Source organism: Budorcas taxicolor, chromosome 25 (assembly GCF_023091745.1).
Source record: "Budorcas taxicolor isolate Tak-1 chromosome 25, Takin1.1, whole genome shotgun sequence".
NCBI classification, from domain to species: domain Eukaryota; kingdom Metazoa; phylum Chordata; class Mammalia; order Artiodactyla; family Bovidae; genus Budorcas; species Budorcas taxicolor.
The window spans coordinates 17,995,615-18,014,937 of NC_068934.1; the positions used below are offsets into that span (position 1 = coordinate 17,995,615).

Here is a 19,323-nt window from a genome sequence, read left to right on the forward strand (position 1 = left end):
TCCTGGGTCGGGAAGATCCCCTGGAGAAGAAATGGCAACCCATTCCAGTATTTTTGCCTAGAGAATTCCATGGACAGTGGAGCCTGGTGGGCTGCAGTCCATGGGGTCACAGAGTCGGACACGACTGAGTGACTTGACACTTTGACTTTCAGGTAAATCCGAAGCAGTGCTCAGTCTAGGTCTGTTATTCCCCACTACTGAGGCAAAGCCTTCCTGAGCAGTCTACCAATACCTTGTGAATCACAAGATCTTCCAACCTGACTGTGGGAATAGGCACTGTTTCCTCTAATCGTTTTGGATGGTTCTTTCCCTGGCCTTGGATGGTCTCCTCACATGGGTGAGCTGATCATTCCTCCACTTGAACAATACTGATCCACACTCCAGGGTGACTCTCTGTGCATCTCTGGAGTTGTTGCATACCTCTCTGCTCTCTGGGACTTGGTCCTGTCAATTCCTGCCATTTTGGCCTCAGACTCTCAGCTCTGTCTCTTCAACTCAGGAAATCTGCTGAGCTCTGCTTTATTTATTCCTGCTTCCTGTTGTCATCTGGGAAATCTTAAAGCAATAAGCTGGGCTGCTGGAGGGGTTCACTATGTTTGTTTCCTGTCTCTCAGGGTGCACTCTCCTTTGTTTTCTGATGTCCAGTGTCTTGAAAACTGTCGTTCCATGTGGTTTGCTTGTGGATTCTTTTGTTTTGTTTTTTGATTGTTTCAAACAGGAGGGTAAATCTAGTTCCTGTTTCTCCATCTTGGTCACAGAGATTTTATATACCGTAAGCACTAATTTTAAAGGATTATTGATGATCAAGTAGGTTGATCTAATGACTAAAGACATGTATAGCATTTAGCTTTGCTTTTCAGCCATTTATTCCCAACCCAGGAAAGCCACAGTGGAATGTAGTTGGTCAATTGATGAGACCCTCCTCCCATGTGGTGGATGGAAGGGCTCCAAAGGCAAGAGTGAGCCAATAGATAAAGTTCAGTATTATTCTATGTAGTTTTGGAACTCTTCGTAAGGCACTTCTCCACATCCAGCTCATTTGGGAAGATTGTCTGACAGCATACCCTTCCCTTGGACAGCATCCAACTTCGTGCACGTGCAGCCCTGCTATAGAGCACAAGAAAATTCTCGCTCTTTGCAGAGCTCCTTAAGAGAGAATTTCTGGTGTGACAGCTAAAGAACAGCATGGCTTTAACGCATAAGAATAAACAAAGGAAAATAAATCACATTATACAGTGTCATCCCATTATTGTTTAAAGAGGTGCATTTTCATATACTGTCATAAGCTTTCTCACACAGCTCCCATGTGGCTTTTCAGTAATGCTTGAACTATACAAACAGAAAATTTGTTCAGGTGTAGAAGTATTTTCCCCCATTTGTCTTCAGCTATTGGTCAGTGGACCTGCTTCAATTCTGAAAGTTTTATGGATTTCTGGCCACTAGGTGGTGGTATTGGCAGTCCATTAACAAGTGGGCTTTTCCTAATTCATGCATTTCACTTTTTTTTTTTAAACACATTTGTTTATTATCTGAAGTTTTTACAGATAAACTATTTTTACATGAGAGAATAAACTATAAAACTCTGAAATCAAAGAATCAGCAAAGTAAAATTTAAAAAACATTTTGTGCTGTGTTTAGTCGCTCAGTTGTGTCTGATCTTTGTGACCCCATGGACTGTAGGTTGTCGGGCTCCTCTGTCCATGGGATTCTCCAGGCAAGAATACTGGAGTGGGTTGCCATGCCCTCCTCCAGGGAATCTTCCCAACCCAGGGATCTTTTAGGTGGTTAAAAATAATGGATTTTTGCAGTGTTAGACATGTTTATAAAGATAGGCACTTTTGAATCTTAAAAATTCACTTTTTAATTGTAATTGTAAGGCCCTAGAAAACATAATCTTGATATTCCCCTTAAAGATGTTACCCACTTGTGTATGAGTGTTATAGGACATACTAAATTATAGTTGTATATTATTCTGTACTGGGTGCTGTTTCTATGTTTGTTACTTTAGGCTCCTGAAAAGATGTTAATACGTTTGCCCTTTCTTGGTGAGTTGAGTTTCTTCCTCTGAGTATCAGATTGTTTCCTTCTCAGCATGGCAGTGCCTCAAAGCCTGTCACAGTGGGGAGTGTTCTTTGACGCTGGGTTAAATGACCCTGGACTGCTGTGTCTCTGAGTTCCCGCAACTGCTTTTTATGGGGGTGTTTTTGGGTTTTGTTTTGTTGGTTGGTCTCCTCCTGCTGTCACTGTTTGCCAGTGGTGCGCCTGCGGCCAGCAATTGCTGTCCTGTTTCTTTTCTGTTGAGTCTGATTAAATAATGATACTTGTTTTTTGTGTGTTAAAAACAGTCCATGAGTCTTTGACTAATACATATGGGCCTTAGTACACAAATTTTTAATTTTCAAGTACTCATTGTTTTATCATATCTGATTGTAGAAATATGTATCTGTCCAAATACTTAGATATTTAGAGGTGGTGGGTGAGATCTAAATAACTGGGCCACTATTTTTGCCCCCTTCTCTGGCATTTGTATCTCTCGTTAGGAACCCCTTTGCTATGGGATGGGATAAGTACTTGATATCGGAACCCCATTGGAGGCAGCCGCTGACAGTACCCTTGCTATTTATTTTCCTACTTTGCTGTTCACTTTCTCATTTTTGGACTTTGTTCTCACCTTTGTTATTCCTTTGTACCTTCTTTATAACTTTTGGTGGTAATGTTATAGTCTTAGATATGATAGGCCTTGCTAGCACTGTTTAGACTTAAAAAGCTGGTGACGCCTTTTGGGAGGTTTAGCATTATTTGAGTAATTTTTATTTTTTTAAATCCCATCCAGTTATTTCCATACGATTTACAGCATTGTTTCTTGAAGCAGTTGACCAGTTCTAACTCTGGCAATTACATTCAGCCGTTAAATTTTCTCCTCCCTTTCCCCTCCCTCTCGCCACCCTCATTTCCTTTGGATTTTTCACTTCCTTTCTTTGTTTACTGCACTCATGCTCATAGTTGCCTGCATTCATGTGGAATAAATGATTCATGTCCATAATTCTTGGCTCCTGGGAGATAAAAGTTTAATGCAGTCATGTTATTGATTCTGTTTCATTTGTTCTCTGTAATGTGCTCTCTGCAGCACTTCTCCGAATGTTGTTCTCAGATTAAGTACATATTTGAATACTTCCTAAAACTCCTAATTTATAGCTTGAAAATGTAATCATTCTACCTCATAAGGCAAGTACTTGGCTGGATGCTTTGTATCCTAGCCACAATACTTGAATTCAGTCTTATTAGGAAGGAAGGGGCAAATATGGGAGGCCCCTGGTAGTGCACTGACATATTTTACATTCCGCCCGTGACCGGCAGAATGTAGCAGAGATTAGACATGTATATGAGTTTCCCCAGTGGCTTGGCTATAAAGAATCTGTGTGCAGTGCAGGAGATGCCGGTTTGACCTCTGCGTCAGGAAGATTCCCTGGAGGAGGGCGTGGCAACCCACTCCAGTATTCTTGCTGGGAAAATTCCATGGACAGATGAGCCTGGAGGGCTACAGTCTAAGGGATTGCAAGGAGTTGGACACGACTGAAGTGACTGAGCACACAGATGTTTATATATATGAATTTATTATGTTGGTTTCAAGAGCAAAATGTGTCTGTTAAACACATATTCTTCTGCCTTTGCAACATAAATTCACTATAGCTGCTCCCACCCCTACCTTGCAACATTTATGCTGATTGTAACCTTTTACCTACATCCATAGTCAAAATGAAAGTACAACTTTGAAGTTGCTGGGTTATTTCAATTTTACTAGTAACAGCTTTTGTGGTTCACTAATGGAGATAGTCTCAGACTTCAGAGTGGAAGACTCGCTTGGGTGCTTTAAGGTTTGCTGCTCAGAATCTTCCTGCCGCCGCCACGTGCAGTGCACTGTGCTAGCAGTTTAGTTGTAGACTTCCTAAATAATATTTCTGCCTGTCTTGCTCTTTGTTTCTTCAGTCCCTGGTTCCCAATTTTTTTTCCTTTTTATAGTTGTTACAATTTCTTATCCCAAAATAATTGAACTTAATATTGATCACTTTGTATTCCCTTAGTAATGTGGGCAACATCATGGTGCATTAGCCTGAGTGAGTGAGTGTGTGGTAAATCACTACCAGTATGCTGGAGAAGCGAGAAGAAATGGCACCAAAGAGACAGCCTGAGCACCCAGGTTCCAGTTGTAGCTCTGACACTGACTAGTTGTGTGACTTTGGCCTCTCATTAAATTTCTCTGGGCCTCAGTTCCTTATCTTGGAAGTGAGGAGGTTGGACTAGATATTGTCTAAGTTAGTTTGGATTTATTAATAATATTTTTTGGGCATAATAAACATTCCATTTGATATTTCAGTAGTTTTAGTTGTGTGATTAAGGAGAAATTTGATGTGACATTCTCTTAGTGCTATTTTAATCATATAAAAAGGTGTATATTCTTGGAACTGTTTCACAGACAGATGTACTGAGACAAGTGGTTTCTCTCTTTCTTCCAGGACAGTGGCTTTGTGCATATTCATACTCCAGTAATCACATCCAATGACTGTGAGGGGGCTGGAGAACTGTTTCAAGTTGAAGTAAGTTGTGCATCCCACTTTGGAGGATATATTGCTTGCTAATATTTTTCATTTGAGAGTTGATTTAAATTTAATGAGAGTTATATGGATAGACCATGACCAGAACCTGAAGGTTTATTGATAATAATCCTTAAAAAAACATACATAGGAAATTCATACTTCTTTAATTTTCTGTGCAACCAGCTATATTACTTACATTATGACTTAAAGAAGTTAATTTTTATTTATTTTTTTAATGGAAGGATAATTGCTTTATAGAACTTTGTTGTTTTCTGTCAAACCTCAGTGTAAATCAGCCATAGGTATACATATGTCCCCTCCCTCTTGAGCTTCCCTCCCGTTTCCTTTCCCATCCCACCCCTGTAGGTTGATACAGAGCCCGTTTGAGTTCCCTGAGACCTACAGCACATTCCCATTGACTGTCTGTCTTACATACAGTAATGTCAGTTTCCATGTTACTCTCTCCATACGTCTCACCCTCTCCTCCCCTCTCCCTGTGTCCCTAAGTCTATTCTCTATGTCTTTTTCTCCATTGCTGCCCTCCAAATAAATTCCTTGGTACCGTCTTCTAGATTCCATATTTATGCATGCATTCACGTACAATATTTATCTTTCTTTTTCTGACTTACTTCACCCTGTATAATCGCTCTAGATTCATCCACTTCATTAGAACTGATTCACTTTTTTTGGCTGAGTAATATTCCATTGTGTATATTTACCACAGCTTTATCCATTCATCGGTCGATGGACATCTAGGTTGCTTCCATGTTCTAGCTATTATAAATAGTGCTGCAGTGAACAATGGGATACATGTGTCTTTTTCTATTTTGGTTTCCTTGGGGTATATGCCTAGGAGTGGGATTGCTCGCTCATATGGTGGTTTTATTCCTAGTTTTTAAGGAATCTCAATACCGTCTTCCGTAGTGGCTGTATCAATTTGCGTTCCCACCAACAGTGCAAGAGGGTTCCCTTTTCTCTACACCCTCCCCAACATTTATTGTTCGTAGACTTTTTGGTGATGGCCATTCTGACCAGTGTGAAGTGGTACCTTCATTGTAGTTTTGATTTGCATTCTTCTAATAATGAGGGATGTTGAGCATCTTTTCATGTATGTGTTAGCCATGTGTATGTCTTTGGAGAAATGAATGTTTAGGTCTTTTTCCCATTTTTTGATTCAGTTGGTTGTTTTTCTGGTGTTGAGTTGTATGAGCTGCTTATCTATTTTGGAAGTTAATCCTTTGTCAGTTGTTTCAGTTACTATTACTGTCTCCCATTCTGAGGGCTGTCTTTTCACCTTGTTTATAGTTTCCTTTGCTGTGTAAAAACTTTTAAGTTTAATTAGGTCCCACTTGTTTACTTTTGTTTTTATTTCCATTATTCTAGGAAGTGGGTCATAGAGGATCTTACTTTGATTTATGTCATTGAGTGTTCTGCCTAGGTTTTCCTCTAAAAGTTATATATTTTCTGGTCTTACATTTAGGTCTTTAATCCATTTTGAGTTTATCTTTGTGTATGGTGTTAGGAAGTGTTCTAATTTCATTCTTTTACATGTAGCTGTCCAGTTTTCTTCCCAGCACCACTTATTGAAGAGGTTGTCTTTGCCTCATTGTATATTCTTGCCTCCTTTGTGAAAGGAGTGGAATTTTAATTTACTACTCTATTTGCCTTTTTGATAACTGTGAAGTGATAAGCTAGAGAAATTTGAAGAAATAAATGAAAATTCTAAGATATCTTTTATACAGATTCAAGCCCCAGTTAACATTTTTGGGTATAATTCTTATTTTAAGGGATAAACTAAAATAGAAAAGTATGCATGTGAATATTTTCTCTTTTCAGAGTCTTTAGAAAATGTATTTTTCAGAAAAATGATTTAGTCTCTATACCTCATGAAGGCTTTTATTTCAGTCCTTTGTTCAGCAATTATTTTTTGAGCTCCTTCTATGGGCCAGGCATTGTTAGCCTGCACTTGTTGCAGGAAATTTAAAAGTTACCAGTTTTTCTTACTTGTAGGCACTTGAAAGCCTTTCACTTGCCAGTTAGACAGCCTGTTTAAAATCATTGGCCAGTTAGTATAACAGCATACAAAGAGAAATATATGTTGTTGACTGGTGCTTTTTGTATTTATTCACTGATTTCTATGTCTCTGAGGGAAGTCAAAATTCTTTATACATTTGGGTGATTCCATCAAATGACAGGACCTGTATAAAACTACTGTCTGTGGTTCAGTATGTTCTGACTCTTGGTAATGATGCTTTCTCTTCATGTAATCGAACAGTGTATTCACTACAAGAAGTTGTCCTGACATGAGGGGACATAGGTACACCTATGGCTGATTCATGCTGATGTTTGACAGAAAACAACAAAATTGTGTAAAGCATTTATCCTTCAATTAAAAAATAAATAAAATTTTTAAAAGGAGTTTTTACAAGTATGAAGGGAATTATTAGGCCCAAATTAAATAAAAAATATTTGAGTAGCAAACTTAAATAAGATAAATTTGGAGCTAAGTGCTTTACTACCAGAGAAATCCTCCAGGCAAGTCTAAATGATTAGAACATGTGTGTTTTGGACTCTAACCAACACAAGGCAAGTATAAATATATAGAAAGGGAAAAATGAATTTCTGAAGCTTAATAAATGAGAGGGCTTCCCTGGTGGCTCAGTGGTAAAGAATCCACTTGCCAGTGTAGGAGACTCACATTTGATCCTGGGTCAGGAAGATTCTCTGGGGAAGGAAATGGCAACCCACTCCAGTATCCTTGCCTGGGAAATCCCATGGACAGAGGACCCTGGCGTGCTACAGTCCATGGGCTCACAGAGAGTCAGACACAACCGAGTGACTAAACAACAGTAAAACAAATAAGTGTTCTATGTGCATAGTTCTTCAGGGCCATGCTGAGGAATTTTAGATAGTGGAATTAGCTTTGTTTATTCAGAGTGTGAGAAGGAGATGATATAAAGATGTTGTCACACTTCTGGTTGGTAAAGCAGGTGAGTTTGCAGGATTTGATAGAGAAAGGAGTGCGCATTTCATTCATTTTTTTCCTAAAGAATTGTTATTTATTTTTGGCTGCACTGCGCCTGCATTGCTGTGTGGACTTCTATCCAGCTGGATCGAGCGGGGGCTGCTCTCCAGCTGGATCGGGCGGGGGCTGCTCTCCAGCTGGATCGGGCGGGGGCTGCCCTCCAGCTGGGTTGAGTGGGGGGCTGCTCTCCAGTGGCAGTGTGTGGGCTTGTGCAGTGGCTTCCCTTGGTGCAGAGCCTGGGCTCTAGAGCACTCAGGCTTCAGTAGTTGCAACATGTAGGCTCAGGAGTTGCACCTCGTGGGCTCTAGAGCATGGGCTTCGTAGTTGTGGCACACAGGCTCAGTTGTCCTTGGCATGTGGGAGCTGCCCGGACCAGGGTGTGAACCCATGTCCCTTGCATTGGCAGGTAGGTTCTTAACCACTGGGCCACCAGAGAGGCTCTCTTCGTTCACTCTTGATGCTGCTTATCCTACAACAGTCCCTGGTCGTACACTTTTTTCCTCTTTGTCTTAGAGCCCTAGTTGAGCACGATTACGTTTGATTCTCATGATTCTGCAGTGAGTGGTTTATCTCTGAGAAGATAAAAGAAATTAAAAGCATGAATTAGAGATTCTGGCAAAATCTAAACATTGATAGGAAGTAAGGTGAAACTGCTTTATGTATATATTTGACGTTACAGTGTTACCAGTTTTAAGTGGTATGTATGAAATCTAGAGGATAATTAGGATCATGAGAACTGACTTGATCAGAAACATCTTCAAAATAAGTATGTAAATTAACTGTACCGTGTTTGTGTGTGTGTGTGTGTGTGTGTGTGTGTGTGTGTTGCTCATTTGTGTCCGACTTTTTGTGACCCCATGGTCTGTCCATGGAATTCTGTAGGTGAGAATACTGGGGTGGGTTGTCAGTCCCTTCTCCAGGGAATCTTCCTGACCCAGGGATCAAACCTGGGTCTCTTGCATGGCAGGCATATTCTTTACCATCTGCGCTTACCAGGGAAGCCCCCTCTACTGTACACTAGGGAGAGTATTTTAGGTAGGGGAACAGTGTGCGCAGAGTCAAGCAGTTGAAATAAGTGTGGGGGTTTTCACTGGGCTCTGGATGGAAGATTAGAAGATTTATATTGGTGAATCATAAAGAATAAAGGTAGGGTGTAGGATACTGTTCCATGGTTTTCAGTACAGTGGCAGAGCTATGCAGCCATCCTCACAGTTTTCTTTTAGAGCATTACATCACCCCGTATTGAAACTTACTACCTACCCATTAGCAGTCCCTTCTCGTTCCCACCCCAAGCTCTAGGTAACCACTCAACCACTCTGTATAGATTTGTCTCTTCTGGAGTATTTCATATAAATGCAGTCATACTACATATGGCCTTTTGTGTCTGGTTTTTTTCATTTAGCACAAAGTTGCATACATGTAGCATGCAACAGTACTTGATTCTTTTTTATACCTGACTAGTATTCTGTTGTCAGAGAAGGCAATGGCAACCCACTCCAGTACTCTTGCCTGGAAAATCCCACGGACGGAGGAGCCTGGTAGGCTGTAGTCCATGGGGTCGCTACTAGTCAGACACAACTGAGTGACTTCACTTTCACTTTTCACTTCCATGCATTGGAGAAAGAAATGGCAACCCACTCCAGTGTTCTTGCCTGGAGAATCCCAGGGACAGGGGAGCCTGGTGGGCTGTCGTCTATGGGGTCACACAGAGTCAGACACGACTGAAGCGACTTAGCAGCAGCAGCAGTATTCTGTTGTATAGATGTCTAGTGTTTTATATATCCATTTAGGCATTGATGGATATTTGAATTATTTCTACCTTTGGGCTATTATGACTAATGCTACTGTGAGCACTTGTGAAAACATTTGGATATTATTTCTCTTGGGTGGAATTGCTGGATCACATGGTAGCTTTATGTTTAATATTTTGAGGGACCACCAAACCGTTTTCCAAAGTGACTGTGTCATTTTACATTCCCAGCAGCAGTGTATGAAGGTTCCAGTTTCTCCTGAGTATAGCCAACATTTATTATTGCTCTTCTTCTTGTTTTTTTATTACAGCAATACCAGACAGTGTGAAGTGGTATTTCACTGTGGATTTTCTGTTTGCCTTTTTCTTTTGATAAGATACAATTTATATTTATATGTGATTCATATTTAAGCTTTTAATTACAGTTCTATGCCAAAATGTGGTAGCTGAATAATCGCATATTATGAAATTAAATTAGGCTGAGAAAATCTTGGAGTAATACATTACATAATAGGAACAGTATTCAGGTCTAGCATTTATACATTTAAATACTTTTAAAAGTGAAGAATAAATTGAAAGTCTATTAAATGGAACCTGTGAAGTGTGTAGTTTTATATCTGAATCTTATACTGTGGGAACTCTCATACTGTGTACTGAAGTTTGGCATTAGATTGTTTTGCTTTTATTGTTATTGTGGGTATTTACGTAATATAAACTACATTACTGTAACCATTTTTAATGAACTGTTCATACCATATAGTCACAGTGTTGTACAACCATCACTGCTATATAGTTCCAGAATTTTTCAGCACCCCAACAGAAGCTCTGTAGCCAAAATTCCTCATTCCCTTTTACCTCCAGTTTCTAGTAATCTCACATCTACTTCTTGTCTCTGTGGATTTCTGGATATTTCATATAAATGGAATCATACAGTGCATGGCCTTTTGTGTCTGCCTTCAGTTAACTTGTATCAGAATTTTATTTTTTTATTGCTGAATAATATTCCATTGTATGGATATATCACATTTTGTTTAACCATTCATTCATTGATGTTCATTGGGTTGTTTCCACCTTTGGTTTTTGCAGATATTAATACTGTGAACAGTCATGTTAACATTTTTGTTTGAACACCTGTTTTCAGTTCTTTTGAATATATTTCTAGGAGTGGGATTGCTGGGTCACATGTTTATGCTCTGTGTCTAACTTACTGAGGAACTACCAAAGTATTTCCTGCAGTGGTTGCAGCATGTTATATTCCCAGCAGTGATATCTGAGAATTCCACTTTTACTGTATTCTCACCAGTGCTGATTATTTTCAGTTTGATTATAGCCATCCAGATGGATGGGAAGTGGTTATCTTGTTGCTTCCATCTGCCATTCCCTAATGTCTAAGGATGTTGAAGATCATTTTGTGGCTGTTGACCATTTGTATATCTTCTTTTGAGAAATATCTGTTTCAGTCCTTTGCCCAGTTTTTAATTGCCTGATCTGTCTTTTTGTTGTTGAGTTATAGGAATTCTTTATTCTAGATACAAATCTATCTTTTCCCCACCCCCCGCAGTGTGAAGTCTTCAGTGTTGCCCCTCAGTGGGTACAGCCTGGGGTATGCCCACTACCATCCAGGGATAACATTGATTCTGGCAGGACTCTTTTTGGCTATTTCTTTCCCAGACCGTACTCAGCTCTTAAACTCCACTAATTACACCTGCTTGCTCTTTTGTTTTCGACAGTGTTCACGGACATAGGTTGCTTCACAGACTATTGCAGTCAAATTCAGGCAACTTTAAAGATATGCTTCCTAAGGTCAGTTTTTGAAATTTATTCTGACCCCCAAAAGATCTCTTCCTACCTGTCTGTTTCCATTTCTTTCTGCAAACTAGCAGATCTACAGTTTATTCAGCCTTTATCTCCAGTGAATATCAGTTTCTTCCCAGTGGCCTATCACTGCAACCACAGTTTTTAAGAGAACCCTTAGGTTGGAGCTTAACTACACCCTGTTGCTAATGAAGTCGGTTCCTTTGGAGAGAGACTTGGAAGTCTGGTTTATGATTTCTTCTAGCCCTGGTGACTCTGTGAATCAGGCTCTAGGGCTGAGGGCAGGAATAATGGACACTTCTCTGAAAGTGACATTACAGTTTAGGAGCTGAGTGCTCAGTTGAGTGGTGGCTACAGCCCCAGGCCTCGTTGGTTTGAGATGGGGCAAGAGAATCTGGGTCTAGTGTTCTTAGCAGTTCCTCACCAAAGGTAAAGCCTCCATTCCAGGAGCAGGGACTGGGCAGAAGAAGGGAGCTGCTACCTCTCGGCCACACTCACACTCTGTGTAGCTTCAGCATTGAGTAACTATGGGCAAGATGAGAAATGCCGGCATGCTATGGTGCTCATCCTGCTGAAATAGTTCTCTGCCTAAGAGCCAGGGTTTAGAAGAACCCTGTGTCCTTGGCATCAGTCTGGAGTGGAGATTCTGTCCTGCTTAGCTGTGATGGGGAACGGTGGGAGCAAGATTGTCGTTTATAGACACCACTGAAGTTCCTTGTCCTTACCAAGTTCTAGTAGATTTTCTTGAATTCCATGTTTCTTCATTTGCCATTAGCACTTAGGACCACTTTAAGGGACTTTAGAAGGCTGGAATGGGGGTAGGTTTTTGTTGTTGTTGTTGTTTTTTATTTTAAAACTTTCACCGATTTCACTGAGGAGTGGGTCTGTGAAACTCCCTACACTGTCATGCCAGAAGAAGAAAAAGCCAGTCGTTTTTGGACTACTTTTTACTGCCACGGTTCTCAACGTCCTACTTATAAAATGTGAATAACACTATGCGTGCTCTCATGCTCAGTTATGTCTGAATTTTTGCGACCCTATAATCTGTAGCCCACCCAGCTCCTCTGCCCATGGAATTTTCCAGGCAAGAATACTGCATTGGCAGGCAGATTCTTTACCACTGCACCATATGAAAACTTAACATTGCTAATCAAAAGTAAGGAAAATGTAATATGTATTCACAAAAGCAGGCTGATGTAGACACCAAAGGCTTCTCTTCCAAACTGTTGTGCATTCTAGAAGTGGTAATGAGAACTTACTTGGCCTTGGGAATTTTGGTGCTTGTGAATTCTTATGGCTAAGTTATTTATGGCACACATCACGTTAGTTCTGCTTGATGTGTTCACTTTTCAGTACTCTTCCCTGTTTCTTTTAATCTTTTTATATAGGATGAGGGCTGCTGCTGCTAAGTCACTTCAGTTGTGTCCAACTCTCTGCGACCCCATAGATGGCAGCCCACCAGGCTCCCCTGTCCCTGGGAGTCTCCAGGCAAGAACACTGGAGTGGGTTGCCATTTCCTTCTCGAATGCATGAGGGCTAACCCAAGTCAAACCTCTTCTCCAAGCAACTCTTTTCTTCCAACCCCTGTTTAGTTGTCATTTCCTATTTAGTAGTTTAGCTGTTTGTGTCCTCTAGTTGTTCTTTGACGTTAGTTTAGTTTCCTCATCTAGATTGTAAGGCCCTTATGGGGAAAACTGCCCTCCATACTACCTGACAATGGTGGAAAATTTGTATGCTTGTTGGTGATACTTGGGGGTTCTTTTAATTTTGTACAACTTTCAGCCTTAAGACCAGTCATTTTCAGGAACAACAAGGACCTCTGTAAAGCACAGGGAGCTGTACTCAATATTTTGTAATAACCTGTAAGGGAAGAGGTTCTGAAAAAATAGATATGGATGTATATATAACTGAGTTACTTTGCTGTACACCTGAAGCCATTGTAAATCAACTATCCTTCAGTTGTAAAAGAAGATTTTGACTAGTCATTTATTTTTCTGTTGAGGATTTCTATTTCTATTAAGGAAGTACAGTTTTTGGATGTCAAAGATGCCTAGGACATATCTAGAAGTTAGGTACTCATAGTACACTCACCCCTGGAAATGGGGCCCCCTGTTCTATATTATTTGAATTTTTGATCATATGCATATATTACTTAAAAACAAAAAAAGATAATCCAGGTAAAAGGTTGTCATTGTTTAGTTTCTTGGTGGTGTCTAACTCTTCTATAACCCCATGGACTGTAGCCTACCAGGTTTCTCTGTCCATGGAATTTCCCAGGCAAGCATCCTGGAGTGGGTTGCCACGCCTTCCTCTAGGGGATCTATCCCAACCCAGTGACTGAACCCATCTCTCCTGTGTCTCCTGCATTGACAGGTGGGTTTTTTACCACTGAGCCAGATGAGGACCCATCTAACATTTGTAAAGTATGTTAAATCAACTAATATCTCTATAATACTTTCAGTTCAGTTCAGTCTCTCAGTCGTGTCCGACCCTTTGCTACCCCATGAACCACAGCATGCTAGGCCTCCCTGTCCATCACCAACTCCCGGAGTTTACCCAAACCCATGTCCATCAAGTCGGTGATGCCATCCAGCCATCTCATTCTCTGTCGTCCTTTCTCCTCCTGCCCTCAATCTTTCCCAGCATCAGGGTCTTTTGAAATGAGTCAGCTCTTCACATCAGGTGGCCAAAGTATTGGAGTTTTAGCTTCAACATCAGGCCTTCCAAAGAACACTCAGAACTGATCTCCTTTAGGATGGACTGGTTGGATCTCCTTGGAGTCCAAGGGACTCTCAAGAGTCTCCTCCAACACCATGGTTCAAAAGCATCAATTCTTCGGCGCTGAGCTTTCTTCGCAGTGCAACTCTCACATCCACGCATGACCACTGGAAAACCCATAGCCTTGACTAGACAGACCTTTGTTGGCAAAGTAATGTCTCTGCTCTTGAATATGCTGTCTAGGTTGGTCATAACTTTCTTTCCAAGGAGTAAGTGTCTTTTAATTTCATGGCTGCAGTCATCAACTGCAGTGATTTTGGAGCCCAAAAATATAAAGTCAGCCACTGTTTCCACTGTGTCCCCATCTGTTTGCCATGAAGTGATGAGACCCACTTCTACAAAACAAGAGAAGACTCTACACATGGACATCACCAAATGGTCAACACTGAAATCAAATTGATTATATTCTTTGCAGCCAAAGATGGAGAAGCTCTATACAGTCAACAAAAACAAGACCGGGAGCTGACTATAGCTCAGATCATGAACTCCTTATTACCAAATTCAGACTCATATTGAAGAAAGTAGGGAAAACTGCTAGACCATTCAGGTATGACCTAAATCAAATCCCTTATGATTATAGAGTGGAAGTGAGAAATAGATTTAAGGGACTAGATCTGATAGACAGAGTGCCTGATGAACTATGGACGGAGGTTCATGACATTGTACAGGAGACAGGAATCAAGACCATCCCCAAGAAAAAGAAATGCAAAAAAGCAAAATGACTGTCTGAGGAGGCCTTACAAATAGCTCCGAAAAGAAGGGAAGCGAAAAGCAAAGGAGAAAAGGTAAGATATACCCATTGGAAGGCAGAGTTCCAAAGAATAGCAAGGAGAGATTAGAAAGCCTTCCTCAGTGATCAATGCAAACAAATAGAGGAAAACAATACAATGGGAAAGATTAGATATCTCTTCAAGAAAATTAGAGATACCAAGGGAATATTTCATGCAAAGATGGGCTCAATAAAGGACAGAAATGGTATGGACCTGACTGAAGCAGAAGATATTAAGAGGTGGCAAGAATACACAGAAGAACTGTACAAAAAAGATCTTCACAACCCAGATAATCACAATGGTGTGATCACTCACCTAGAGCCAGATATCCTGAAATGTGAAGTCAAGTGGGTCTTAGGAAGCATCACTACGAACAAAGCTAGTGAAGGTGATGGAATTCCAGTTGAGCTATTTCAAATCCTGAAAGAGGATGCTGTGAAAGTGCTGTACTCATATGCCAGCAAATTTGTAAACTCAGTGGCGGCCACAGGACTGGAAAAGGTCAATTTTCATTCCAATCCCAAAGAAAGGCACTGCCAAAGAATGCTCAAACTACTACACAATTGCACTCATCTCACACGCTAGAAAAGTGATGCTCAAAATTCTCCAGGCTTCAGCAATACGTGAACCGTGAACTTCCAGATGTTCAAGCTGGTTTTAGAAAAGGCAGAGGAACCAGAGATCAAATTACCAACATCTGCTGGATCATGGAAAAAATAAGAGTTCCAGAAAAACATCTATTTCTGCTTTATTGACTATGCCAAAGCCTTTAACTGTGTGGATCATAATAAACTGGAAAATTATGAAAGAGATGGGCATAGTAGACCACCTGACCTGCCTCTTGAAAAACCTATACGCAGGTCAGGAAGCAGCAGGTAGAACTGGACATAGAACATCAGACTGGTTCCAAATAGGAAAAGGAGTGCATCAAGGCTGTATAGTGTCACCCTGCTTATTTAACTTATACGCAGAGTACATCATGAGAAACGCTGGGCTGGAAGAAGCACAAGCTGGAATCAAGATTTCCAGGAGAAACATCAGTAACCTCAGAAATGCAGATGATACCACCCTTATGGCAGAAAGTGAAAAAGAACTAAAGAGCCTCTTGATGAAAGTGAAAGAAGAGAGTGAAAAAGTTGGCTTGAAGCTCAGCATTCAGAAAACGAAGATCATGGCATCTGGTCCCATAACTTCATGGCAAATAGATGGGAAAACAGTGGCTGACTTTATTTTTCTGGGCTCCAAAATCACTGCGGATGGTGACTGCAGCCATGAAATTAAAAGATGCTTACTCCTTGGAAAGAAAGTTATGACCAACCTAGACAGCATATTAAAAAGCAGAGACATTATTTTGCCAACAAAGTCTGTCTAGTCAAGGTTATGGTTTTTCCAGTGGTCATGCATGGATGTGAGAGTTGGATGTGAAGAAAGCTGAGTGCCGAAGAATTGATGCTTTTGAACCGTGGTTTTGGAGGAGACTCTTGAGAGTCCCTTGGACTGCAAGGAGATCCAACCAGTCCATCCTAAAGATCAGTCCTGAGTGTTCTTTGGAAGGCCTGATGTTGAAACTCCAGCTCCAATACTTTGGCCACCTAATGCAAAGAGCTGACTCATTTGAAAAGACCCTGATGCTGGGAAAGATTGAGGGCAGGAGGAGAAGGGGACGACAGAGAATGAGATGGCTGGATGGCATCACCGACTTGATGGACATGGGTTTGGGTAAACTCCGAGAGTTGGTGATGGACAGGGAGGCCTGGCGTGCTGTGGTTCATGGGGTCGCCGAGTTGGACACGACTGAGCGACTGAACTGACGGGACTAGATGCCATGATATTAGTTTTCTGAATGTTGAGCTTCAAGCCAACTTTTTCACTGTTTTCTTTCACATTCATCAAGAGGCTTTTTAGTTCTTCCTCACTTTCTGCCATAAGGGTGGTGTCAACTGCAATTCTGAGGTTATTGATATTTCTTCCAGCAGTCTTATTCCAGCTTGTGATTCTTCCAGCCCAGTGTTTCTCATGATGTACTCTGCATATAACTTAAATAAGCAGGGTGACAATATACAGCCTTGACGTACTGCTTTTCCTGTTTGGAAACAGTCTGTTTTTCCATGTCCAGTTGTAACTGTTGCTTCCTGACCTGCATATAGGTTTCTCAAGAGGCAGGTCAGGTGGTCTGCTATGCCCATCTCTTTCATAATTTTCCACAGTTCATTGTGATCCACACAGTCAAAGGCTTTGGCATAGTCAATAAAGCAGAAATAGATATTTTCCTGGAATTCTTTTGCTTTTTCAATGATCCAGTGGATGATGCTAATTTGATCTCTGGTTCCTCTGCCTTTTCTAAAACCAGTTTGAACATCTGGAAGTTCACGGTTCACTTATTGCTGAAGCCTGGCTTGGAGAATTTTGAGCATTAGTTTACTAGCGTGTGAGATGAGTGCAATTGTGTGGTAGTTTGAGCATTCTTTGGCATTGCCTTTCTTTGGAATTGGAATGAAAACTGACCTTTTCCAGTCCTGTGGCCACTGTTGAGTTTTCCAAATCTGCTGGCATATTGCATGCTGCACTTTCACAGCATCATCTTTTAGGATTTAAAGTAGCTCAACTGGAATTATATCACCTCCACTAGCTTTGTTTGTAGTGATGCTTCCTGAGGTCCACTTGACTTCACAATCCAGGATGTCTGGCTCTAGGTGAGTGATCACACCATTGTGATTATCTGGGTCATGAAGATCTTGTTTTGTACAATTCTTCTGTGTATTCTTGCCATCTCTTCTTAATATCTTCTGCTTCAGTCAGGTCCATACCATTTATGTCCTTTATTGAGCCCATCTTTGCATGAAATGGGCAAAGTATCTCTAATTTTCTTGAAGAGATATCTTTTCTTTCCCATTCTGTTGTTTTCTTCTATTTCTTTGTCATATATATTATTTTATTGATTTTTTTTTATAATGTTAAACTATTAGGATTTTAAAAGGAAGAATCCACCTCATTAGCTTTAAGTAATCCAGGCAGAAAGAGAAGTAGCATATATTGAGTACCAAGTATATTTCAGGCGCCATGTCAAGTTCCTTTATATGTATTATAGGATCTTTTCAGCAGCCCTTTGAAGTAGGAATAAGTTTGCCTTCAGAGGAGCAGAAACAATGAGTATCTAGTTCATTATTGTTTAATATTGTATGCATTATAGTTTCTCCATAAATATTTGTTGAATGAATAAAAAATTTTTTTAACATGGGGAAATCTGACAAAGGTAGAATTTCTCAAAAGTCACACAATAAGGGCCAGAGGTGTAATTTAAAAAAGATCTGTTTAGCTGGAAAGTAAATGCTTGTCACACCATGATTTTTATCTGAAGTGAGCTTTTGAGAAAAGATACCAGTACTTTGGCTAAAGTTCTGAGATTAAATAAGACTCTTTTTATTAGGTACAGACAACTGTTAAGAATGAGCACCACATTGAAGTAATGCATCCTTGTCCTTTCTTTTGATCATTCTTTCAAGACAAGCTTTTATTTTTTGGGGGGAAGGATCCTAACAACATTTACTGATAGGCTAGTGGTAATGGCACCCCACTCCAGTTCTCTTGCCTAGAAAATCCCATGGACGGAGGAGCCTGGAAGGCTGCAGTCCATGGGGTCGCTAAGAGTCAGACACGACTGAGTGACTTCACTTTCACTTTTCACTTTCATGCATTGGAGAAGGAAATGGCAACCCACTCCAGTGTTCTTGCCTGGAGAATCCCAGGGACGGCAGAGCCTGGTGGGCTGCCGTCCATGGGGTTGCAGAGTCAGACACGACTGAAGCAACTTAGCAGCAGCAGCAGCAGTGTTGGCAAGAACTATGGGTACTGCACTTCTATGTTTATAAATAACCTATTAGTATAAGCTCTGTGCAGTATAAGGCATACAATTGTACCACTAAATACTAAACTGAAGAAATAGGGCGTTATAAGGTCCTTTGATCCTCCACTCTGCCCTCCCTGTTCCATCTCCCGCCTTTTCCCACTATGCTGATTTTGTGTTTTTTATTCTTATGCTTTTTAAAAAAAATAGTTTTGCCATATGGATGGATCTCTAGGAAAAATATTGTTTCAATTTGAATGGTTCTCAACGCAAATGGAATCATACTGTTTTTCTCGGATGAGCTTTTTCCCCTCGGTATTATATTTCTATTAAATAAGAATCTCTGGGAAATAGGACTCAAGCATTTGTATTTTCTTGAGGCTTTCTAGGTAATTCCAGTATGCCTTCAGGTGTACATACAGAATAGTGGAAGTACCTATTCATAGTTTCAGCTTAACTAGACAAATGTAAATTTTTATTTTTAGAGGGAAGGAGGAATTTAAACTCCCATCAGCAGGGTGTGCTGTTCCACATCTTTTCCAGTATCCAGTATTTTCAGTCTTAACCTTTTGCAAACCTCATGGATGTAAAATGGGATCTTGATGTGATTTTAATTTGCTTTTCCCCGATAACTATTGAAATTGAGATTTTTTTTTTCTTACGATTATTGACCACTCGTTTCCTCTTCTGTAATACTTTCTATTGTATTATTTTTTTGTATGTTTGTTTTTTGCAGGTTTTATTTA

General features: G+C 40.4%; 1 protein-coding gene across 3 annotated transcripts in view; it reads left to right on the forward strand.

Annotated features, from left to right (window-relative positions):
- The window catches only part of NARS2 (asparaginyl-tRNA synthetase 2, mitochondrial), a 132,283-nt gene that overhangs the window by 13,677 nt on the left and 99,283 nt on the right, over window positions 1-19,323 (forward strand). For 2 of the 3 annotated variants that reach the window (XM_052662004.1, XM_052662005.1), the window contains exon 5: window positions 4,515-4,595. The exons of the other annotated variant lie outside the window; for it this stretch is intronic. In XM_052662004.1, the coding sequence (XP_052517964.1) occupies window positions 4,515-4,595 (81 nt within the window). The remainder of the gene's footprint in view (window positions 1-4,514; window positions 4,596-19,323) is intronic. 3 annotated transcript variants of the gene reach the window in all.